Raw genomic sequence first — 26,108 nt, forward strand, 5'->3', positions numbered from 1 at the left:
CAACAATATCAGGCCTGGAAATGTATGTGTTACTGATTACATGTATCAGTCCTCAAACCACTAGACTGCAAATATCAAATTGTAGTTCAGAGGTTAGGGCTAAATACTGAACAACACCCCATTGGGTTCAGTGTTATGTTTTAGAACCCTTCAGGAAGGCAGAAGAGCATCAAGAAGTAAGGGATCCTCACATAACATTACTAACAATTAAATAGTTTCAAGAATCCAGGGCTTACATTGGAAAGGTTCAGCTCCAGCGAGAAATAGAAAAACATTACACGCAAGACAGCACGGATTCATTTCTCGTCCTGCTTTTTTTTGTAAGCTATAGAGAGAAAAGAGACTGTTACTTCTTGTTTTTTGCTCTCCTCCTGATGTTGTTTACTGCTTGGACTGAAGGATTAGGCCTGGTCTCAATTTTACATCTTCATCCTCTTGTTCTTAATTCCATTTAAATGCTTGTCTGAACACAAGCCAGCTCGTCCCTATAGCCTACTTTCAATCTCACTTCATTAACATTGTTGCTGCTCTCCAGCTAAATCCCTACTGAATAGCGCATAATTGGACGTTCCTGGTGTTTGAGTGGGCAAAGACAAATTGTGCACTCATGGTGTCATAACTTCTGACCTCTGTATCAAAAACACAAACACACAAGGATGTGCAATGGAAAGAATCAACAAGTGACATGCAAGTTTAGTTTGTGATATTTTGCATTACGAGCAGAAAGTCTTACTATTTGTCAACCACATGAAAGAAAAGGATACTGTTTTACATTTGACATACCCAAAGATGTTGTGTGTTGATGAAGTTTTTCCAGAGAAGTGAAAAGGTTGAGATGTTTAACAGGCACGTGTTGAAATCTTGGATTTTTTTTAAATTTAAAAAATGCAAACAAACGTTCTTGAGCAACTGAAATATCAATGGAGACTGTTTTACCATAATTTGAAAAGAAAAAAGAAAAAGTACAAACCAAAATTACTGTATGAAATGAAGTATATATATATATATATGAATTACACATTAGTGTACCTATTTGGATGGAAAGCAACAGTTTCATGTGCATACATGGAAATTAGACACAGCGTGTTAGGGGAAAAAATTGCCAATGCCATTCATGATTTGCATTTAGATGAGCAGATTTTCATGTTGTACTGATGTGGCCTGTGGGAAATAATAGTACAGGTGAGAGGCAGTCAGCAGTGCTGACTGAGCGAGGTTCAGTGCAACGGAAATAAGATGTACACACAGTCATGCTTATAGAGACTGCAAGCTAGTAATAGCTTTATTTGCTGGTGTCATTGTTAGTTCAAATGATTGGAGGCGAATAAAGGTTTATAAGTAAATACATAGGCGTCGCAGCCAAAAGCACAATAACTAAAGTCACCTGTACCTCATCAGGATTTATAGCGCACGTGCACACAATTAACGCCAACAGCATATGAACTAAGACATAAATTCACCTGCATCTCAATAGGATTTACAGCACAGGAACACTGAAAGCGAACAAAAATAAATTCACCTGTATCTCAACGACACTGAATTTACAGCACAGGAACGCTCAGTTAAAGCCAACATCACATTTAGTTATTTTGTTCTTATGCATATAAGAAAATAAACCAAAAGAGAAGAAATATACAATAAAATAAGAAAACGCACAGGTGGGATGAAAAGCAAAGCGAGGCCCAGTAGGCCCGTTCGGTAATCCACCCCTGAGTTATTGTGAGTACTGTAATTCGGATGTGTGTTGATTGAGTTGCAATTTGACTATTGGCATTATGATTGCTGTTGATGTATTTCTTATTTATACATAATATTGAGTAAAAGAAAAAGAAAGGAAGGAATTAATTCTCAAGAATAATACATTCTCAAGTCAAGGAGTTCTACTGAGCAACAAACTCAGTCACTCACGTAGGTGATGCTTGTGGGTGGTGTCCCTCAGTAAAACATGAGTCATCCAAGCAGTCAGCTGATTCTTACCCTGGATTTCTTCTTCTAAATACTTTTCTCCTAATCACCGCCGTTCTAAGATTAAGAGTTTGTAAATCCTAAGACATGACACAAGGATGTACAAATCAATATCTGGTAAGCCAGCTCAAGCTGTGAGAACTTTTTACCTCCTCTCCTCTCCTCTCCTCTCCTCTCATCTCCTCTCATCTCCTCTCCTCTCATCTCCTCTCCTCTCATCTCCTCTCCTCTCCTCTCTTCTCCTTTCCTCTCTTCTCCTCTCATCTCATCTCCTCTCCTCTCCTCTCCTCTCCTCTCCTCTCCCCTCCTCTCCTCTCCTCTCTTCTCCTCTCATCTCCTCTCCTCTCCCTCTCCTCTCCTCTCCCTCTCCTCTCCCTCTCCTCTCCTCTCCTCTCCTCTCCTCTCCTCTCAGGTTCATTGCTTCCAGACTGCACCCTGCTGTGATCTCTGCCCTCTGCCTGCCTAATGATCTGGCCTCTCGTTTTACCTTCCTCCATACCATCTCTCCATCCTCTCTCTTGTCTCCCAGGGGATCATGCGATTGAGGACTTAGAGGGAAGAGGACAGATTGGGGCTGCCCTTTCCGGCTGCTTTGTCTCATTTCACCTTCACCCCTGTCTACCTTCTCTGATCGGCCTCTTTTTCTCACTATTCTCTCTATTCTCCTATCTATCTTCCCTCTATCTCTTGGTTACCATTCTCCTCTTTGCCTCCCTCTATTTCCATTCACCGGAGAGTCCAAACTGAATAAGCAATGCTGCTCCCTCTTTACCCTAATGTGTAGGTTGGGACCCGAAGAAGCAGGTTATGTTGGAGGAATACTGATGGCAGTGGGGGGAGAGAACTAAACTAGTCACATAGAGGCATCTGGCAGATGGACAATAGGGAAAAGGGAAGCAGTCTGTATTTAATTCAAACAACCAAGATCCTGAGTGTGAAATTGGCTCTGATGTTCACAAGATACAAGAGAATAACATGTATCCTCTGTTATTCTAACAACAATTTCATTTTATTCAACATTCATGAGGCCCTCATGAATGTGAAATGTGTGATTTATTCCTTTCTTTTTGGTGTCATTTTTGAAGCACCAAATTAAAAGCCAAATCATTTACAGGCTTTGCCTTTAACAACCAACCTATGTTTGCAATGCAGCAAGATTGCTCCTGATTAAATTATCTGCGTCAAAAATACAGCTCATCCTGGGGGGGTGGGGAGGGGGTGGAGTAAACAGCCCTATTAGCTGTTAACAAAGCCTCCCAGATATGACACCATGCCTGCGATGGGTGCTAAAGCCAATGGGAGATTATCCAGACTGCAAATACATGGGCGACTGAGATGCCCTTTGTACCACACAACAGAGGGCATTTCATGGGCAGCCTGCTGATCCCCTTACTGGTGTGCAGTTGAGGCAATGTAATCCCAAATTATTTAACCAGATTATTAGAGCATGAGAAAATATTCTGCCTTTGAATTATGTATGGGGGTTTATGTGTTAAGATATGAGTTCCAGTGTGATTATGTCCTTTTAAAACCAGACACTGTTCTGCAATGGGAGATGGTCCGCAAATGTTATCAGCATACAGGTGAAGCACGAGAGAGCACATATACAGGTGTAGTATGACATTCTATGGATACTGAGAGACAATCAAATGAAAAATGCAGTTTGAAATATGATCATTACTTACTTAATTGGCAGATAACAATCTCACAAACAAAGAATATTCTGGCAATTTCACTCAAAAACAGAGATCATACTGCCAGAAAAATAAGGCAGTTGGGTTTTTTCAGCCCGCTCATGTACGATGTGAGCCATCACAGGCTGTTTGGCAAGAAATGGCACTGTTGGGCTGGACCCAGGCCGAATTTGCCTGCCAAATGCTTTTACATCCTGCAGAATACAAGTGAAAAACACGGCTTTATTTGCTCAAAAAAACACAGCACAGCAGTTTGTTATATTGTGCTTTACCACATAGTTGTGTCTCTTTGTCTCCTCAGTGACTGGATACAGCTGCTGACCCCTCAGCAATTGATTGAAACACTCGTTCCGACAGCTCCAGCTGTGGCTTGGCTCCTCTCACTGAGCGGACCTACTCATCCTGGTAGCTTGACCCACACTTTTTCACTGCTTTGCCTTCCAAATCCAGTGTGAAGGAGAATTAGATCATGATAGGAGATGACGGTGATTCGATTGAAAAACAAAATAAAGGTTGAAGACCCGTGGAATCATGTGAAAGTTCTATATCATCACATGCACAGTCACACTGTTTTTTCTAGGGAGGGGTTTAATCCATCAGCTGAGGTCAAGAAGGAAGTTTCAATCTCACCTTTAATTGGAGTTTTGAGCATTTGCCGTCATTTCTGAACAAGAGTCAGACTTAACTCTATTCCTAACGTTTATAACTGAACCTCAGCCAAATCAGTCAGTAAGTGGGATAAAAGACAGTCTTGAAAACAGTGCCAATGGCACAGCAGCTACAGTTACTTGTTATCTAATCACAGTAAAGTAATCTGATTACAACACGTTGACTGTGACCCACACTGATATACAGCAAAAATATCAGATAGCAGCTACTTGGTTGTTTAGGCATTTTGCATTTTTATTGTGAGACCATGATCATAAAGATACACATATATATATATATATATATTAGGGGTGGTACGGTTCACAAAACCCACGGTTCGGTTCGTATCACGGTTTTAGGGCCACGGTTTTCGGTTCTGTACGGTTCTTGTTATTTTTTCTTTAAATCTTTAATCATCTTTGATGATTTTTTGTTGTGTTTTTTATATTGTTATATTCATATTTATACATTGTTTTTTTTGTTTACTTATTTTGCACAACTGACTTTATTTTTCACAGATATCTGTGTGTAATGGAAGGTATTTTTGGTTGTGTTGCTGACTTTGTTATATTTATATTTTGTAATATTATTTTATTATTTTTATACCGTTACATTGTTTTATATTGTTCTAGTTAGTAAATAAAAACATTTAGATTTGCCTAAAATCTTTGTCCTGTGTTTTATCATAATCATAATCAACTAACTAAAGGCAAAATCACAAAATGATTCAATGATCGTGACGTTACAAGTAAAAAGTATCGGTATCGGCGATACTAGCCCTGTATTTACTTTGTATCAGATCGATACCAAAATTCCCAGTATCGCCCACCCCTAAAACACACAGTTTGAGGTCACATACGGGCACCTGACGGGCACGAGGCTACATTGCGCATGCGTCGAACCGTGCAGCACACACACGCTCCGAACCGAGACAAGCGGACCAAGCGGTTCGGGTGTTTTTTTATGAACTGTACCACCCCTAATATATATATATATATATATATATATATATATATATTAGGGCTGTCAAAAGAACGCGTTAATTTTGATTAATTAATCTGAGAAAAAATAACGCGTAAAAAATAATAAAGCAGATTAATCCATTCCATATTGACGTTTGACCCGGAGCCTCTAGCCACCATTGGACTGTAAAATGAAGGAGGGAGACGAGAATGTGCTAACTGGATTATTAATTGGAACATTTACTTTACATTTAAAAATCTTCTTCCTGCCAACCCTGGCTACTGAAATCTGGTGCCACTGATATGTCTGCGCTTCTCTCTGATGCTCTGAAACACAAACACCGCTGCACATGATGCTAGTTAACACTATACTCGACAGCAGCTAACGTTAGCCTACTGCTAGCTAGTAGCTGGATTAAACACGGTTAAAATGCTGACAGCTAACGCTAAACGGTGTAAAGTTTGACTGTGTTTTACTGGAGAGGATTCAACACCGGGATGTAACAATCTGCAGCTGCCGTCGGAGAAACTGGTAAACTACAACCTCGTGGTGCATTTGAAGTTATTGTAAATGTCCTTTTCCCATCTGATGGTTCAACAGCAATTTACTACTGAAATTAGTTATTGTTATTGTTATACATTATTATTAAATCATTTAATTTTGACCATATGGCCTTAGCAATAAACAAGCCGTTCTTTAATGCCACTAACTGTTGTTTAGTACCCTTTTTTTTTTCTTTTCTTTTTTTACTTTCTTAAAAAGTAGCGGTTCAGGCACCGTTAATTATGTATGCGATTAATTTCGATTAATTCATCACAGAGTATGTAATTCATTAGATTAAATTTTTTAATCGATTGACAGCCCTAATATATATATATATATATATATATTTTAAATGTAGTATCAAATTTATGATTAATATTAGACTAATCAAGTAATGTATAATCTTCAATTATTTAGGTTTAGACATTTTGGTAAGATATTAGAATAAATAGATAGAAGATATTAGTTTAAATAAAATCAGGCAATCCACAACTTACTGAAACATAAAGTAATCGTACTAAATTGAAGTCAAAAGATTTACATTAGAATTGAAACGACTGTAATCGGTAATGAATCATCTGAAATGTAGTGCACTTGACCGTAAGCTTCCCAAGCCTGCCCTTCCTCAGCTGCCATATTGTCTGATGACGCAGTTGTGTCCAAATCTCATCCATCGTCTCTCTCCCTGCAGCAGGCACCTGGCCAGCTATCGACCAGACCTCACTCATGGTTTTTGGGTCACAAGCTGTGACAGTAAAGCGGATGACTCTCCTGTCCTGTATCCAGCACTGTGCCACACACACACATACACACACACACACATGCACATCCACACACACACACACACACACACACACACACACATACACATACACATACACATACGGCGATGCTCCGCAGATGAGGCAGAAGATTTGCTGACCACCGGCTCTGTTGCCTTCTTTCGACAACACTATCTGTCTCGGGCCAGCGAGAGGGAGTAGAAGAATGAGAGCAGCAGAGAGAAGGAAAGACAGAGAGAGGATGGAGGAAGGAAAGGGGGGTGGAGGGATAATGAGGGAGGAAGAAAACGAGAGGAGAAAAGACAGAGATAGAGATTAAAAGAGGAAGGGAAAACGATCCCGGTTACAGGCACAGACAAAGAGAGGCAAAAAGAGAGGTAAAGAGATGGAAGAGGAAAGTAATCATCCTAGAGGTCTGAAGGTCTCAGTCAGACTCACTTACTGTCCTGCGGCAGAAATGAATGCAAGAGTTAGCTCCAGCTGTGTGTGCAGGGATGAAAGATGAACACAATCTCAGTATTGACCTCCAAGGGTAAAAATCTGAAACTGTTGAACAGTGTAGAAACACGATGACAGTTTGCTACTGCAATGGTACTGCTCTGCCTCACCTCAGAGACACAATGGCAGAGCGCACACATGTCCTTCCTGATGTTCTGTCTCTGTATTTCGTGAAACTGCTGACGTCATTTTTCCTAACTGATGAATTCAGCAAAATCTGTCGCATTCATGGTTTTTCTCCACTTCTGGGAGTTGAGAAAAGAATATAAATTCACATGGTAATGCTGCAGTACCACAAGCAGCTGTTAAATGTTAAACATTTCTGAAAACTTCTCCGGGAACCATCACCTTATCGTGGTGGAGAGGTTTGTGTGTCCCTATGAACCTGAGGGCTGTGTTGTCTGGAGCTTTGTGCTCCTGGTAGGGTCTCCCAAGGCAAAGTTGTCTCAGGTGAGGGGCCAGACAAAGAATGGTTCAAAAATCCTATGAAAAATCGAGGAAGGGATGAAGTGACCCTGCCCGGAGGAAGCCCTGGGCCCCCGTCTGGAGCTAGGCCCGGATGGAGGGCTCGTTAGCGAGCATCTGGTGGCCGGGTTTGCCACGGAGCCCAGCCGGGCACAGCCCAAAAAAGCTACGTGGCGGACATCTCTCCATCCCATGGGCCCACCACCTGTGGGAGGAACCGCTGGGGTCAGGTGCGCTGAACATAGGGATGCTCATAAGTGTACTTGGTACCAGAGCACCCTAGGCCAAAGGTCAATGATCGATTTTATAATCGTTTCATCTGATCTGAGGCCGTATGTTTTGGACACTCGGGTGAAGAGAGGGGCGGAGCTGTCAACCGATCACCATCTGGTGGTGAGTTGGGTCAGGGGGTGGGGGAAGACTCTGGACAGACCTGGTAAGCCCAAACGGGTAGTGCGGGTAAATTGGGAACGTCTGGAGGAGGCCCCTGTCCGACAGACTTTCAACTCACACCTCCGACGGAGCTTTTTGTGCATCCCTGTGGAGGCTGGGGGCATTGAACCCGAGTGGACAATGTTCAAAGTTTCCATTGCTGAAGCTGTGGTGAGGAGCTGTGGTCTTAGGGTCTTAGGTGCCTCAAAGGGCGGTAACCCACAAACACCGTGGTGGACACCGGTGGTCAGGGAAGCTGTCCGACTGAAGAAGGAGTCTTTCCGGGATATGTTATCCCAGACGACTCCGGAGGCAGTTGCAAGGTACCGAAGGGCCCGAAGGGCTGCAGCCTCTGCCATAAAAAAGGCAAAGCAGCGTGTGTGGGAGAAGTTCGGAGAAGACATGGAGAAGGACTTTCGGTCGGCACCAAGGTGCTTCTGGAAAACCGTTCGCCACCTCAGGAGGGGGAAGCGGTGAACCATCCAAGCTGTGTACAGTAAGGATGGGACGCTGTTGACCTCAACTGAGGAGGTAATAGGGCGGTGGAAGGAGCACTTTGAGGAACTCCTAAATCCGACTATTGTAGAGGCAGAGCTGGAGGATGATAGGGGATTGGCATCAATTTCCCTGGTGGAGGTTGCTGAGGTAGTTAAACAACTCCACAGTGGCAAAGCCCCAGGAATTGATGAGATCTGTCCAGAAATGGTTAAAGCTCTGGGTGTGGAGGGGTTGTCTTGGTTGACACGCCTCTTCAACATTGCGTGGAAGTCTGGGACGGTGCCTAAGGAGTGGCAGACCAGGGTGGTGGTTCCCCTTTTTAAAAAGGGGACCAGAGGGTGTGTGCCAATTACAGGGGTATCACACTTCTCAGCCTCCACGGTAAAGTCTACTCCAAGGTGCTGGAAAGGAGGGTTCGGTCGATAGTCGAATCTCAGGTTGAAGAGGAACAATGCGGATTCCGTCCTGGTCGTGGAACAACGGACCAGATCTTTACTCTCGCAAGAATCCTGGAGGGAGCCTAGGAGTATGCCCAACCAGTCTACATGTGTTTTGTGGATCTGGAGAAGGCGTATGACCGGGTGCCCCGGGAGATACTGTGGGAGGTGCTGCGGGAGTACGGGGTGAGGGGGTCCCTTCTCAGGGCCATCCAATCTCTGTACGACCAAAGCGAGAGCTGTGTCCGGGTCACCAATCCTGTTTGTAGTATTTATGGACAGGATATCGAGGCGTAGTCGGGGTGGAGAGGGGTTGCAGTTCGGTGGGCTGGGGATCTCATCGCTGCTTTTTGCAGATGATGTGGTCCTGATGGCATCATCGGCCTGTGACCTTCAGCACTCACTGGATCGGTTCGCAGCCGAGTGTGAAGCGGCTGGGATGAGGATCAGCACCTCTAAATCGGAGGCCATGGTTCTCAGCAGGAAACCGATGGAGTGCCTTCTCCAGGTAGGGAATGAGTCCTTACCCCAAGTGAAGGAGTTTAAGTACCTTGGGGTCTTGTTCGCGAGTGAGGGGACATTGGAGCGGGAGATTGGTCGGAGAATCGGCACAGCAGGTGCGGTATTACATTCAATTTATCGCACCGTTGTGACGAAAAGAGAGCTGAGCCAGAAGGCAAAGCTCTCAATCTACCGGTCAGTTTTTGTTCCTACCCTCACCTATGGTCATGAAGACTGGGTCATGACCGAAAGAACAAGAGTAGAGCCGCTGCTCCTTTGCGTCGAAAGGAGCCAGTTGAGGTGGTTCGGGCATCTGGTAAGGATGCCCCCTGGGCGCCTCCCTAGGGAGGTGTTCCAGGCACGTCCAGCTGGGAGGAGGCCTCGGGGGAGACCCAGGACTAGATGGAGGGATTATATCTCTAACCTGGCCTGGGAACGCCTCGGGATCCCCCCAGTCGGAGCTGGTTAATGTGGCCTGGGAAAGGGAAGTTTGGGGTCCCCTGCTGGAGCTGCTACCCCCGCGACCCGACCCCGGATAAGTGGATGAAGATGGATGGATGGATGGATTTCTGAAAACATGCGTCTCTGGCCTCATCAGTAAGCTGTAATAAAGAAGAGAAAAACTTTTGTTATGTCGCTGCTGCTAAGCTCATGACCACCTGATGAATATAAGTCAAATATTCACTGTTTAGACTCCTCTGTTTGAGACTTCACTAACTCCTAAAGGGAAATATCTGGCTCTTTTGCAGGTAAATTCTCCACCACGTTCACCAGCTAGTCGCTAGTCTCGCATTGCCAGACCTTCCTACACAGCACTGCGAAGGAGGGTCTGGCGAGTCCACACGGCATTCCTGGATAGGAGGAAAAACGTGTTGTGGTTTATTTACATTTCTTTAAACCAATCACAATCGTCTTGGGCAGCACTAAGCACCGGACGGAGCAACAATGCCTCTGCAAAATAGCCTCGGGAAGGAACTTCTTTCAGTGGAACGTGTACGTTCAAAGGTTGTAGTCGTGCAACAGAAAACTCAGATTGGACAGATAGTCTAGCTAGCTGTCTGGATTTACCCTGCAGAGATCTGAGGAGCAGTTAACCATAGTCCTCATAAATCTACCGGAGTTTAAAATGCCAACACAAAGAAAGCAGAAGGTAACAGACATCCAGCGCACCTGAACAATCCTGGAAGTAGAACGTCGTGGATATAGACCAGCTCGTCGCTAACTTTGTATGTCTGCTACTCGGTGCTGGACAAGTAGTGTGCTTCGTCTGAAAACGACGCTGATGAGAACTGCGAAAGTGAACCAAAACAGAAGAGTTGCATGCTATTAAAGAAACAATATCAAGCTGAAAGATACTAAGCACCTCCATGGAGCTGAAGAGAATTGTAAAATCAAGTGATAATGCTCTGTGGGTTCATCACTACGAGTAACAACTTTGACATTACATGTAGTCATTTCACCCATTGTTTATGTAAAAGTATCGAAAAGCTCTACACTGCTTAATCAGCTAATAGAACCAGCTATTTTCTAAGACAGTTACTCAACATATGCACTGACACTTTTTATACACTTACCTAACCTGTGTTATATATGCAGAAAATAACCATTGCTCCTCAAGCTTTGCAACTCTATGGTATGTTAATTGTACTTAATTCTTTTTTTGATTGAAAAGTAAGGCACTCCTTCACTGTCCAAACAGCTGACCAACTCTCACAGTATAAACATGGCAGCTTACCCCACCGTGTGTTGCACCTTTTGCAACCCTTGTATAGTAACACAAAATAATACGTAATCATTTATATTCAGGAAGCCAGTAATTTTATGCATGTGGCCTTTTTATCCGGTGACATGTAAAAAGGCTGCAGTGTTTCAGCACGTTGCTGCTGGCAGCTGTCTAGAGAGTCTGGACAGAAACTTGCTCTCGCTCTTCTGCTCTAATTCATACCCATCCCTGAGCTCATACTGCAGGGCTGCACTGCACTGTATAGGTACTACACACATGGTGTAATCATCTGGGCTTGATGGATGAAAGATGACATGCCACACATGTGTAGTAGTTGTGCATATATGAAACATATTGTACAATCAAACTCAGAGTTTGTAACACCATGTCACAGACCATATGATAGGCGACTGAATAGAAGAGGTAATTCCAGCAGTTACTGAACATATATTGTGTGACTGCACCAGTCTGTCCATGTTCAAATCACAAGTCAAAATGTACTTACTTACTTTTAATGTATGATTAATGTGTGTATTGTATTGTGTGAATTTTTGTAATGTGTTTATCCTTTTAAGTGTTGCAAAAAGCGCTATATAAATAAAATGCATTATTATTATTATTATTATCATTACATACACACATTTTAATTACAATAAGACTCAGCTCTCTTTAGAAACTTATAAATATGAATCTTGAGTGAACTGGTATAAAGACAGTAGAACCAACACAGGGCTTTCCTTGTGTGGTGTATTTTCCCTTGAGGGGAAACTTTGCAACAGCAAACACAGGTAGCAGTCATTGAGAAAGTGATTGAGATATTATGACCATTTTCTGCATCTGTGCCAGCCTTTTAATGTATCATCCACATTATTTTTATTGAATAATATACTAGAGGCAAGAATGGTGTTTTCCCCCCTCTACTCATACAGTAGTGTATTCATTATTCATGGGTTGATTCATGTGTTAAAGTCATTTCATGCACATGAGCCATGTTCAACTGCAGTAAATCAAAACTGAACTCTGCCTGCATAGTACAGCAGTACAGACCTGCCTGTTCCCTTCCATTGCACACACTTTTCATTCAATTCAAATTCTCTTCATACTATGAATATGTTTGGTCACTTCACCACTTTTAAGTAACTCATATAATTGTACATGCCCCAACTTTGTTTCATTAAATTATGGTCATTGGCTGCCCGAATGATTATAATTATTTGAGCCAACTAAAAATCTGCCAGCCCCACATTGCAGAGGACATGTGGCACATGAAATGCTTATGGATTATGTCATCCAACTGTTTAATAAGCCTCTTTAGAGGACGTGGACCAACAGTAACCTAAGGTAAAAGAGTAAAAAAAAGAAGAAAAAAAGAAACATGCTTCAGCTTGAGGTAATTGTGAAGCAAAAGTGGATAAAACATTAGAAAGCCAGTGGCGCTCCTGTTTCGCTGATGTTGTTTCCCATAGCAACAGATACAAAGGATGCTGGAGCATGAGAGCAACAGTGCTAGTGTAAACACATTGGATTAGTGATGTCAATTCCTAATCTAACATTTAAATGGAATTTATGTAACAAATTTTATGAATAGTAGAGAACAAACGAAACTGAAACATTATTTGGTACCATCTGCTTGCACATGGAAGATTTTTGCAGCTGCTTCTCCTAATGTCCAGGCGTTAAACTAAATCTAAGATACGTTCTGGCTGTAACTTCATAAAAATGATGAAATATATCTTTAACAAAGCTCATTTTTTTTAATAGTTTTTAACTCTCAGGCTAGATATACAATACAAAAGTTTGTAGCCTATGTGCAGATATGAGTTTCCTCGTTAACAATCGTTTTGATATAGGCGTAACTAGTTTCTCCAACGTTACCTAGCCTACCACATCCCCCATCCCAAGCTATCCCGCCCATAAGCGTCACTGATTCAAACTGCAGCCGAGGCAGAGGGGAGAGAGGAAGGGGAGAGCCGCTCCGATCACACACATTCACACGCTCAGGAGCAGAGGCAGAGAGAGGAACACACAGTCAGAGCGAGTGAGAGGTTGGGGAATCCTTCAGTGGTTTTTCACTTGCATGAACACAACCGTAGACCCCCCAAGGATCTAAAGATGTGGACAGAAGTTGGGAAGCTTGTGCTGTTACATTTGTTACTCATGGAGCTCCATTGCGCTAAAGGTAAGAAGACACTTGTCTCACAGCAAGGATCACAAAGCATCTCATAACGGAAGCGGCAAAGCTTCGTGGATCGTTGCCTACTGAGAAACGGCAGTCTCTCAATATAGTCCGGGTCTTCCTAAATGTTGAGCTAAAATGCCTTTCAGAGACTTCTGTCATCTCGTGCATGCAACGTGGCTCACACCTGGATCACTTTGTCCGTGCAGTGAATGCGACCAATGGTGTCATGAGGTGACAATACGCGAAAGAAAAGATCGGCACAAACCTACACGTGTCTAAATGCAGTAGGCTGATGTTATTGCGAGAAAAGACTGCCCGTGTCAATGGTCTGCGTCTGGTGTTTGTTTAGCTGCAGCCAACGCACGCTTAAATAGATTTGCCTATAACATCCAAGTGTTGAAGTGCCAGCAGGACACTGGTGGTAGGCAGTCACCTTCGCACCAAAGCCTATTGATACAATCAAGCAAGCCCATCATAAGCATTTTATTACACGAAAAGTGTAAATCATGTTGTGGGAATGTTGGATTAAAGAGAAACACAACAATTGTTATTGGAGGAGCCTACCCACAGTAGCCTACTGGAAGATTTGGAGCAATTATAGCTATACACTTTACAGCCCACAATACTCAGGACATAATTAATTACCTGCTTTATTGCAGTAAAGGCATGTAGCCTAAGTAATCTCTTTTAGGCTATTTTATAAAGTGGAGATGCAATGTACTAGTTAACCTCACAGACAAGAAACACAGCCATGTAAACAGTCGGTAGTCAAGCCCCCTTTTACCATAGGCATGTCTTGACTTACACTGCGATCTTTCCTAGAAATGTCTTGAATTTCCCCACCATGTATCTATGGTTCTAAATCAGGGGTCTTCAACCTCTTTTAGGCCAGGGATCCCTTAGCTGAGAGACTGAGTAGAGACCCCCTACCACATATATTGTATACAATTGAGTTGCATATTAAATTGGGCAGAATGGATGAAAAGAAATGGAAATTATTCATGCTTTAATGTTAAACATACATCCGGAAGGCACAGTGACTCCTTAAGCTTAACGGTATGGCTACCATTACCTATAGTAAGCTTATATTCAATGTGTAAATCATTTTCTTTCACAAAAAGGCCAGTTTATCTTTGTTATTAAAATGTTGCATTCATATTAATGTATATTTTCAGACTCATTTTAACTTTTGAAAATACATTTTTTACATAATTTGGTGGCCCCCCTGCACTAACTTTGAGGACCCTCTAGGGGTCCCGGACCCCCTGTTGAAGATCACTGTTCTAAATAGATTTATTTTAAAGTAACTTCATTACATTTTTATTTTTATTTCTAAATCTCATTCTGTTGATCTGACATCTACATTCATTCAATATTCACATTCTGATCACTAAATGAACCAAAGAAGTGAGTGACAACTTGTTTTGATTTTATGTTAACATAGGAACTACTACGGAGTTGGAGTGTGAAACCGGGCAGTTTCAGTGCAAGAACGGACGGTGCATCCCGACCCTGTGGAGATGTGATGATGATGATGATTGCTCAGACAGCAGTGACGAGGAGAACTGCCGTAAGTAGCCCAGAGTCTGTTACCTTGGCGGATAAACACAGTGATTCCCTTGCTTGTTGCCCCATGGACCTTGAATATACCTGCTGTTACAGTATGTATGTTATGAACAGGACCCCCAAACATTTTTAACGTGAAGGATCTATATATTTATTCGGCACACATTCGGCACCGTAATGATGATTATGCATTCTGCTATTTGAAATGAGCTGGTACATAACTGGATAAAAGCTGTAGGTAGCTGATTAAATCCACATTGTAACTTATGAACGAATGAAGGTATACTGGGAATAAGCTGCTTATCATTTTGCTCTGGGCCCCTCTGGATTCTCCCTTTCAGTTGTTAGTTGGCAGACGTCAGAGCAGGAACTGTTGATCCTGGATTATTCAGGTCACATGGCTACAGGAATTTAAGTCATTTCTTAATAATTTCACTTCCTAAGAAAACCTCTGACGTAGGGAGAGATGTGGCCGTTCTGGGTCAGTACAGGACCATTTTATATTATTATTATTACTCTTATTTAGCTGTGACTCTAGAATTAATGTCAGTCCTGTCATTAGCTCATCCTGCTTTACTGTCTCATAATGCTCTGGATGTACTGTAAAATGGCTTCACAGATTGTGTCATATCTAAAACAGTATAATCAAATTGCAGCGTTATGTGTCATGACAACTCACTGCTGAGTAGTGCAACATGCTCTAATGCAAATGCTGTGCCCCTTAGATATGGCTGATCATTAATTGGCTGCTTTTTTGTTCTCAAGGGCGCCTCTGCTTCTGTGGGCAGAGGTGGTTTGTAATCAGAGTTTCAAATCCAGAATTACATATAAACGATATCGGGCAATCAAATATTGTTTTATATCCTTCCAAGAATGTGTAAAAAAAGACCCGTAGTAGCGATTCTGGTTTGTCTGACTCTGCTCCGTTCAGGAAATTGCACGGACAACCAGCTGAGTAATCATCGCTTATGCATTTGTCATGGTACTAATTGCTTGAATGGTTATATTAGCGGCCAATTGATTCATCGCTTATCTTGGGGACCAGCACGCCAAAGCCATGATTCTCTCATCTTGCACGCCCACCATGATGGTGGCCGCTGAATGTCTTGGGAGTTCCCTGGATGAATGCCGTGACATTTACAAGCACGTCTCATTCACTGCAGAGACTGATGGCGATTATTGGATATTTAGTGGGCAATACGCGATGGAAGTGGAATTAGATTTTAATGAGCGCTCCTTAGTTCTAACAGGTGTGGTACGTGGAGAGTTGCTCAAAGAGAATTTGAAAATGGTACTTAAGCCACAAGGTGACAGACTGTTCTTTTAGCTGAGCAACTTTGTCTGTGGCAGAAATGTGCTCTGCCTCTGTCTTCTCTCCTCACTCTTTTGCTTGCTACATTTCCTGTAAGTCTCAGATGTGGTTATGCTTTCCTCTTCGGCTCTTCCGACAATCTCTACATCTCTTCCCTAGCTCAGCCTCTACCTTTATCTGCTTTTTACCTCTTGCTGTGCCTCACACTCCCTTTTGCTACGTTCATCCCTTGCTCCCGCTCTCCCTTCCTACCCACCTCACACTCACTATTCTTTGAGTGCTTCAGCCCCTCAGCCTGTGTTGGAAGTTGGGTGCTTCTTTCTAAAGAAACTGTCTCACTTCCCCACTAAAGGGGGCTTTCCTCACCCATTCTTAAATCTCCTGTGGGCACCTTGGCAGTGCGAATGCCAAAGAAGCTATGCCCACCCGTCTTACGCCCACAAAGAGCATCAGCTGACAGGTTGGTTGAAATTAAATCCAATAGCATGACTCTGGTTGCCGGAGTGATGCTCAGTGGCTGGCAGCTTGCCACCCCTTAGGACAGATGCCAGCACTGCCACTGTGCCAAAACCCAAAATCCCCAGCAGAGCTCAGCAGAGAGGAGGAAGAGGTTTAGGAGGTGAAGGCGGACCAGAAAAGATGGGATAGATTTGATTGAGAGGAACAGGACAGTGTGGGACAGAGCTCATAAGGAAAATGGGAGAATTTTGGAGAAGGAGATATGGCATACATGTAAAGAAAATTAGGCTAAGGTTAGCCTAGCAAAACCAACAAGTTTTGCTTCACTCATAGTTGTGTGGCAAAGCTAAATGGGCTTGGAACAGCTGTCATTTAAAGTAGGCTGTACATAAAATATATGACATTGCTCTCATTTGCTAAGCATCCTTCTAACACCTGATTGGATGACTGTAACACTCACTTGGCTGTCATTGGTCTTTGCTTCTGACTTTCAAAATGAATATACACAATGTCTATAATGGAAAAGTTGTCAAATGTCTCCAAATAGGGCTAGACCTCAAATCTATATCAAAATAAATTGTCATATTTACCTATTTAATAATGATACATTTCATGCTAACATTTCTTTAATACATCAATGCATAATTTTTTCCTTTCTTGTGCCTGCTATCTTGTGATGTTCGTCTCAACTAGACTGTGAGCTGATTCATTGGTTAAACATGTGGATAGATGCCTCCGGTTCTTGTAGCTATTGTCACTTTAAATATGTGGGATTCAGACATTTAGCATTTATAACCCAGTGAAATTGGTTACCGAACAGATTTGAAGCAGGAAGTACTCCATGCATGATACTCTATATGTCTGCAATACTTGCTTTAAATACTTGTTGAGGTAACTTGGGAATTTCAAATGTGGCAGAACATGGCATGATGCCACAACTAGGGCTGGACGATTAATCGAAAATGTATCGACATTGAAATTCTGAAGCTGTTATCGATGTATTTTTCCCATGACGATAATTTGATAGGCCTACTTTCTCCTTAAAAACATTCTACCGCGTGCAGGGATCAAAATTAACACTCGCCTGTCGCCAAATGCGGGGGTGGGCAGACACGCACACACACAAACAGAGGCGCACAAACCAGACACCAGCCACTACCTTCTGTTTACTGATAGCTAGCGTTTACCTCAGGCTAATTAATTAGCTAGTAAGTGGTGATTTTTGGCAGCCAGCCTTCCAAAAGAAAGTACAATGAAATTAAATGTTAACCGATCATTAACCGTTGACCGACAAGCAGGAAACTGAGTCTCAGTTCACCTGTCTGGGAGGCTCTGACACACTCTCCGCACTCCGTGTCCGCGGACAGCTGTAGGCTTATACCGGTGTTGATGTTTTGTGCATTGTGGGTTAGGGTTAGGACACTCACCGGTCCTCATCAATATAGTTTCATGTGTCATGTGTCAAAAGAGGAGCTTAAAATGCAACTTGCTGGTTCAAAGTTAGGACTAACAAGTTAATTAGCAGTTAAGAAATAGATTGTCTAGCCTATTTACATACGCAGGGTCCGTCGTCGAATCACAAAAAAATCATTATCGTTCATTTATCGTTATCGAGGTAAAATGTGCAAATAATCGTGATTTTGATTTTAGGTCATATCGTGCAGCCATAGCCACAACACAATGCAAAAGCGCTATACACTACATCAAAAGTGAGTTTCATTGGCTCCTTTCATTCCTCTATTCTGTTAAGGCAATTAACAACATTCTACACATAAACACACCAGGCATGATTCTGTCACAACCAGGCCAGGTATAACGGTTTGCATATGTTTGGATGAGCTATATTACCGTGTGCATTTTAGTCAGTAGTCATATCACCGATCTAGTTCTCTGTTCACACACATTAGTCTCTCAGTGCAGGGATTACCCCTATAGCGTCCTCCCAAATCTGCCAAGTCTTGTCTTTTGTGCCTTTTGTCTCTCCTTTTTTTCACTCTCCTTTTCTCGCTTCTTCCTCCTGCTCCTCTCCTCCTTCATTCTCAACATGCCTCTTGGTAGTTTTCTCTCTTGTTGCCCTGGGAGACAGTCAAGTGGTGGTGGTGGTGGTGGGGTTTTTGTGCATGCATGTGCTTGCTTTGTTGTAAACACAACACTCCTGCATACATGACATGTATGCAACTCTCCACTCTGTACACGGCAACTCTCCACCTCTGCACGGCTCTGTATGACCTATATTTTGGTTGCGGACTATACAGAAAAAAGGCCTTATCATTTTTACAGCGGATTTAAGTGGATTTAAACATGCCTAATCCAAAGTGCCACTGCAAAATCATCTCATATCTGAACCTCATGTTAGCTTTCAATTGTTCTCCCTCTCTCATATCTCATATACAGTCTAATCCTCCAAATAGCCCTGGTCAGACTGCACTGTAAAAACACTGTGTGTGAATTTTATTAGCAAACATAGAACCCTAATCATTGAGTTGATTGATGGAAGACATTAATCCAGCAAAAATGCTAAATATTTGCTGGTTACAGCTTCACAAATGTGGGGATTTGTTGCTTTTCTTTGTTTTACATCATTGTTTTTTGAATATGTTTGAGCGTTTGACTGCTAGTTGGATAAAAGAAGCAATATGAAGATTGTGAGGGCATTAAATTGTGTGTGCATTTTGACACTTAATATGTGAAATGAGCAATCAATTGGCCAATAATAAAAATATGTGTTAATCGCAATGGCTGGCAATGATATACACAGTGCTAAAAAACATGTTAAGTTATACAATAGGAACACATTCTGAATCCTAACCCCTCAATGAACTATGAAACCCTACTGTTTCACAACAGTTACACACAAGGGGATGGAAAGAGAATACATAAGGGTGGGAAGAAAGTTATTGTTGAGCTAAGTGTATCCATGTGTGTGTATGTGAGTTTGTGTGTACCAGCAGGACAATGAGTATGAGCAGGTCTGAGAAGGGGAGCGTCTCCTCTGCAGTCTGAGACCAGCTTCCCATAGAGGAGACATCACAACACATTTCACGCCGCTGCGTGTGTGTGTGTGTGTGTGTGTGTGTGTGTGTGTGTGTGTGTGTGTGTGTGTGTGTGTGTGTGTGTGTCACTGTAATAAGAGACTGCAGAGAGCGCTTCAGGCATAAAAGGCATTGTACTGATAGGCTCACAGAAACACATTTTGGTCACCTGCTGACACACACACAACACACATACACACTACTCGCCGTAGCAAAGCTGGGGTCAGACTTTTAATGGGAGTATGAGGTCAAAGGGACCGGCAGTAGTTTAATCAATTGCACACACACACACACACACACACACACACACACACACACACACACAGAGCTGACCTGACCTGACCTGATTTATACTCGATAATGCTTTCTGAGCAGGTGTAATTTCTATTCTGCTGTGTCTAACTCCATCAAACACACATACACATAAGCATATACACACTTTTATCCATTAACCACCACACCCACAAGCACATAGCAGCACCACACTCCATAATTTGTTTTTCTGTATTGGACTAAGGACATAGTGTTGTGTGCATGTATGTGTGTGTGCATATATGTGAGGAGCGTACGCAGCTGCAGTGCTCTGGTCTCCAGAGAAAGAAACCCACTGCTGTGCTTTGTGACTACTGAGGCACTGTGGGACTTGTGTGTGTGTCTGTGCAAGCAAGTATGTATGTGGGTTTCATCTGGTCAGCTTTTTGTGCAGAGAGAAAGCATTTCACAAACGCATGACAACACACATGTCACTGAAGAAAAGAAAAATCTTTTTTTTGGGAAGACAAGTTGCCAGACAAAGGATAATTCGGTTTTGATACAACTTTGATCTTATTTTGATAGTTTTGGACATCATTTCTTACTTCCCTGTGCAATAAGTAAGCTTTCAAATGCCCTCACATTTGGTTAGCATGATTTTATTCTTCGGGGGCATAAAGAAATAAAAAATTAATTGATGAGAACATAGAGATAAACACCATTCATTCTCTTTGTCTCTGATAGATCATTTTATTTAATGCCCCCTGCTAACTTGCACTTCTGTATGATGGATATCAATCTGAGAATAATATCGAAGGAAATGAGAACTTTTGGAACCCCCGAAGCTAAAAGCTGATACTGTACAAGTTTTGAAAACATTACGTACATACACACAAAGCATTTTTTATTGATATACTATTTTCTCTGCTCCCTAAGAAATTAAACATGGTTTGTACAATTGTAAAAACAGTATCAAAAATGTAACTGGTGGGGGCAACCTCTAGCTCACCCAGTAAGAGCGTGCGCCCTATGTAGGCTGAGGCCCGGGTTCAAATCCGGCCTGCGCGTCATCCCCCATCTCTCTCCCACCTTTCCTGTCTATCCACTGTCAGTCTGAAATAAAGGGGGAAAAAAACATCTTTCATATATATATATATATATATATACAGTGGGGAGAACAAGTATTTGATACACTGCCGATTTTGCAGGTTTTCCTACTTACAAAGCATGTAGAGGTCTGTAATTTGTATCATAGGTACACTTCAACTGTGAGAGACGGAATCTAAAACAAAAATCCAGAAAATCACATTGTATGATTTTTAAATAATTAATTTGCATTTTATTGCATGACATAAGTATTTGATCACCTACCAACCAGTAAGAATTCTGGCTCTACAGACCTGTTAGTTTTTTCTTTAAGAAGCCCTCCTGTTCTCCACTCATTACCTGTATTAACTGCACCTGTTTGAACTTGTTACCTGTATAAAAGACACCTGTCCACACACTCAATCAAACAGACTCCAACCTCTCCACAATGGCCAAGACCAGAGAGCTGTGTAAGGACATCAGGGATCAAATTGTAGACCTGCACAAGGCTGGGATGGGCTACAGGACAATAGGCAAGCAGCTTGGTGAGAAGGCAACAACTGTTGGCACAATTATTAGAAAATGGAAGAAGTTCAAGATAATGGTCAATCTCCCTCGGTCTGGGGCTCCATGCAAGATCTCACCTCGTGGGGCATCAATGATCATGAGGAAGGTGAGGGATCAGCCCAGAACTACACGGCAGGACCTGGTTAATGACCTGAAGAGAGCTGGGGCCACAGTCTCAAAGAAAACCATTAGTAACACACTACGCCATCATGGATTAAAATCCTGCAGTGCATGTAAGGTCCCCCTGCTCAAGCCAGGGCATGTCCAGGCACGTCTGAAGTTTGCCAATGACCATCTGGATGATCCAGAGGAGGAATGGGAGAAGGTCATGTGGTCTGATGAGACAAAAATATAGCTTTTTGGTCTAAACTCCACTCACTGTGTTTGGAGGAAGAAGAAGGATGAGTACAACCCCAAGAACACCATCCCAACCGTGAAGCATGGAGGTGGAAACATCATTCTTTGGGGATGCTTTTCTGCAAAAGGGACTGCACAGTATTGAGGGGAGGATGGATGGGGCCATGTTTCGCGAGATCTTGGCCAACAACCTCCTTCCCTCAGTAAGAGCATTGAAGATGGGTCGTGGTTGGGTCTTCCAGCATGACAACAACCCGAAACGCACAGCCAGGGCAACTAAGGAGTGGCTCCGTAAGATGCATCTCAAGGTCCTGGAGTGGCCTAGCCAGTCTCCAGACCTGAACCCAATAGAAAATCTTTGGAGGGAGCTGAAAGTCCGTATTGCCCAGCGACAGCCCCGAAACCTGAAGGATCTGGAGAAGGTCTGTATGGAGGAGTGGGTCAAAATCCCTGCTGCAGTGTGTGCAAACCTGGTCAAGAACTACAGGAAACGTATGATCTCTGTAATTGCAAACAAAGGTTTCTGTACCAAATATTAAGTTCTGCTTTTCTGATGTATCAAATACTTATGTCATGCAATAAAATACAAATTAATTACTTAAAAATCATACAATGTGATTTTCTGGATTTTTGTTTTAGATTCCGTCACTCACAGTTGAAGAGTACCTATGATAAAAATTACAGACTTCTACATGCTTTGTAAGTGGGAAAACCTGCAAAATCGGCAGTGTATCAAATACTTGTTCTCCCCACTGTATATGTATGAAACTGGCTTAATTTCTCCAGCTATACTAGAGCTTGATTTATGTTGACATTCTTCAATCACAACAATGCACAAATCTACACACCAATACATTAAAACCAACAACATGTTATTAATAAAACATCAGGCTTCTTATTTTACATGATGCTAGTCCCCTCTATCCCTCTGTTGACACATTACAGGGTAAGACTGCCACCTGGCCAATCCTCCCTAAACCATGATGCATTCCCTGAAGATTGAATATTAAACCTAATCAAGTGGACACATGCACTATTGCCAACCTGACAGGTGACAAGCCCAAAATATGGTAGGGCAACACCTTTTGTCAGACACTGTATCATGCTCTACAAGCTAACAATACCTGGTGTGCTGAATATGTGTTGGGTGCAGCGGTGCAAAACAGCAGCAGGGTAATTTTAGCTGAGGTCAGTGCTTGCCTGAGGTGTTTGCTCTCTCTCACTGAATGGCCATCTATGTGTTTATCTCTCTCTCATTTTTGCCGACTTTCCCCCTCTTCCCTTTTTGTCTCCCTCTTTCTGCATTTGTTACACCTCTCTGTCGTTCTCCAGACCTTTGGAGTAATAGCTTCGTATTGAAATGAAGGGCTGGGGTATGAAATGCAGCAAAGCTACAAGGAGAAAGTAGATGCTGTGAGAGTGTGAGAGAGACAAAGTGAGACTGCACTGTCCATCTGCATACTTCTAATCCAATTAGTGAGTGTCTCAGTGGGTGAGATTCTGCACCGTGACAAGGGTGTGTGTGTTGTCAGAGAAAGCAAAGAGGACGAACTAGTGAGGTTGCCTCTGCCTGAGGACCCATTTCTCTTTCTTTGTGTATGTTGATACATAAATAAAAAATAAAAAACAGCTGCATTGTCCTCTTGTTCTCTCTCTCTCTCCCTGTCTTTGTTCATCTCCCCTCATTGCTTTTTCCAAAATAAGGGCATTTTTTTCAGAACAAGCTTTTCTTAAAACTCAACTACTGATTATTTATTGGGGAAACTAGTAAGCATCTAATCAGGAAGGCATTAATAAACTGGAAGAGCTTGATGGCGTTTCTTAAATATCAATTTTATGTGTAGGTTTCGGATGGTTACCTCGAGGGAGGGTTTAAACTCATTGTGAAACAGTTTAAAAGTATCTTGGAAATATTTCAGATTTTCTCCAAGTAATATTCCAATGCACCAGTCATTAGTTGGTACACTGGAATGATGCCAAGTTTTATTTTATCTTTTTCACTGATTGCAGAAATTACAGTTTACATCAGCTGAGAGTAACACCTCAAATAATACTAACTAATACATAATAATGTGTAATGTGAGAGGGGTCACTTGTATCGATGAACCCACAGGGAATTATATTAGCTTTAAGGAGCCTTTCAGCTTGTTTTAGCTTTTTCTGCTGCAACTTTACTGTTACTGTTTTGGCTCATGCTCACTGCTCTCAACGTCGTAATTTTCAGACACAGCTGGCAGCTGTTTTCAGTAATAGACCCACTTTATGCTACCTTCTTAGCTCAAAAAGGCAGACCGACAAAGTCGGCAACTAGCTAGTGAACATAGGGGAGTATTTAGCTGCTATAGAGCCCTCAGGAGTTGGTGGAGACCAAAAACAGAGCTATTGGTGCTACATTCGTCAGGTGGCCAGAAACTCTAATCCATGTCTGCTGGACATGTAAACTCTAATATAAGCAATTGTTTATAGAGATGTTCTCTGGCTCCGATACTGCCTAAAACGCTGGTATCGGTATCGGGAAGTACTGGAGTTTATGCACCGATCCGATACCACGTAATAAAGCCCTAAAGAAAATCTACGTTAAAGTAGTTTATTTATGTTCTTTTTCCGTTCTAACTGACTGTCAAACTGCATAATAAAAGAAAGTTCTGGGGCGTTCATTGTTCATGTTTCACAAAGAGTTTAACTTGAGCCAGACCGATAACAAAGATAGAAATAATATCACATCCATACAGGGATAGTAGTATACAGTTGTTAAAACATAATAAAATATATGACACACTGGTATCGGATCGGTACTCGGTATCGGAAGTTCAGGTATCGGAATCGGTATCGGGAAGCAAAAAATGGTATCGGGCTATCTCTAATTGTTTACCAACATATTTGCTATATAAACTTTATAAGGTGATAATATGCCATTGTTGTGTTTAGCCTACAGCTTGTTGTGTTGCCCTGAATAAGCCAAAAAAAAACACAATTAATGCAGGCTTAAGTTTCCTTCTTTTAAAGATACTTTTAAGATATATATAGTGTGGTATTACTGTATTTAAAACCTTTCTTGTGATTGCTGGTGACAAGCCGAAAGCCTGCATATTACTGTTGACCAACTCTCTTAAAGCCTCTGCTTTCAACTGAGGAACAAGGTGGCTGACCCTGAACATAATATCAGAATGAGATTTATTGCTTTATATAACTGTGTCTAGCCTGATGAACGATAGAGAAAAGTAATAGAAGGTTAAAGATTATTCAAGGTGAAACATACTGTGGACAGAGAGGGAAGAAGCGAGTTAGTTGGAGGAAGTTTGTGAGAGGTGTCATACTGGGAAAGACTTTGTTCTGCTAAAGAATAAAGGAGGGGGGATGCTGCTAGCCTGAAAAGTGATACTCCTCACTTTATTTAAGTAGTTTGTTAATTATTGTTCTTTCTCTCCTGCTCTCTCTATCTCTCTCCCTTTCTGTATACAGTACCCTACTCCATTCTGTCTGTTCTGTCAGAATTAGCTCATCAGTTTTCGACAGATTACCTTGTGTTGTCTGCCTGCTATGCTCTGCTGCAAAGTCACTTATTGTTCAAAGTCAAAGTCCGATAACACTACAATCCTAATTCCCCACCGTGTGTGTGTTTGTTTGTGTGTGTATAGCTGTCTCATTCTCGTGTGTCTCTTTGTGCCTGTGTTGTTGTGTTGTGCCCCCCCCCCCCCACCCAGCCGTGTCTGACAGGGTATCATGGCATTAATCCCCGGCTCAGATTAACGGAGTATCTTCATGTGCCTCCATTTTATTATTTACATTTGCTGTAATCCTGTTTTTCACCTTGCGCTCTGTCGCCTGGTATGTGTAAGTCAGGGACCGGCGTATGAAACGACAACTAAGAATGCTGATGAATAAAACATGGCTGCTAATACCAGTCTGCTGGGCTGACACCGAGATAGGGCCCTTGAGTGCTGCATGTCAAAAGTTTTCATGAAAAGTTATATATGGAAGTTAAAAGGTGGAGAAAAGAGAGTTCAGTGTGACTCCCTTTTCTGATGGTATAGCCTCAATTTCTCTTACTACCATTTCTTTTTGCTCTGTTGCTCTCAGTTCTACTCCTCTTGTATTGTCTAGCATTTCTCTTCCCTCTACTTTCAGTCTTTGTCTACGGCTAAAGAA

At 42.2% G+C, this 26,108-nt stretch overlaps 1 protein-coding gene across 4 annotated transcripts in view; it reads left to right on the forward strand.

Annotated features, from left to right (window-relative positions):
• Positions 1 to 13,115: 13,115 nt before the first annotated feature.
• The window catches only part of lrp8 (low density lipoprotein receptor-related protein 8, apolipoprotein e receptor), a 191,258-nt gene continuing 178,265 nt past the window's right edge, over positions 13,116 to 26,108 (forward strand). For all 4 annotated transcript variants that reach the window (XM_078258490.1, XM_078258493.1, XM_078258492.1 and 1 more), the window contains exons 1-2: positions 13,116 to 13,328; positions 14,773 to 14,898. In XM_078258490.1, the coding sequence (XP_078114616.1) occupies positions 13,262 to 13,328; positions 14,773 to 14,898 (193 nt within the window). In that variant the 5' untranslated portion in view covers positions 13,116 to 13,261. The remainder of the gene's footprint in view (positions 13,329 to 14,772; positions 14,899 to 26,108) is intronic.

The sequence above is a fragment of the Sander vitreus genome, chromosome 9 (assembly GCF_031162955.1).
Source record: "Sander vitreus isolate 19-12246 chromosome 9, sanVit1, whole genome shotgun sequence".
Taxonomy (NCBI): domain Eukaryota; kingdom Metazoa; phylum Chordata; class Actinopteri; order Perciformes; family Percidae; genus Sander; species Sander vitreus.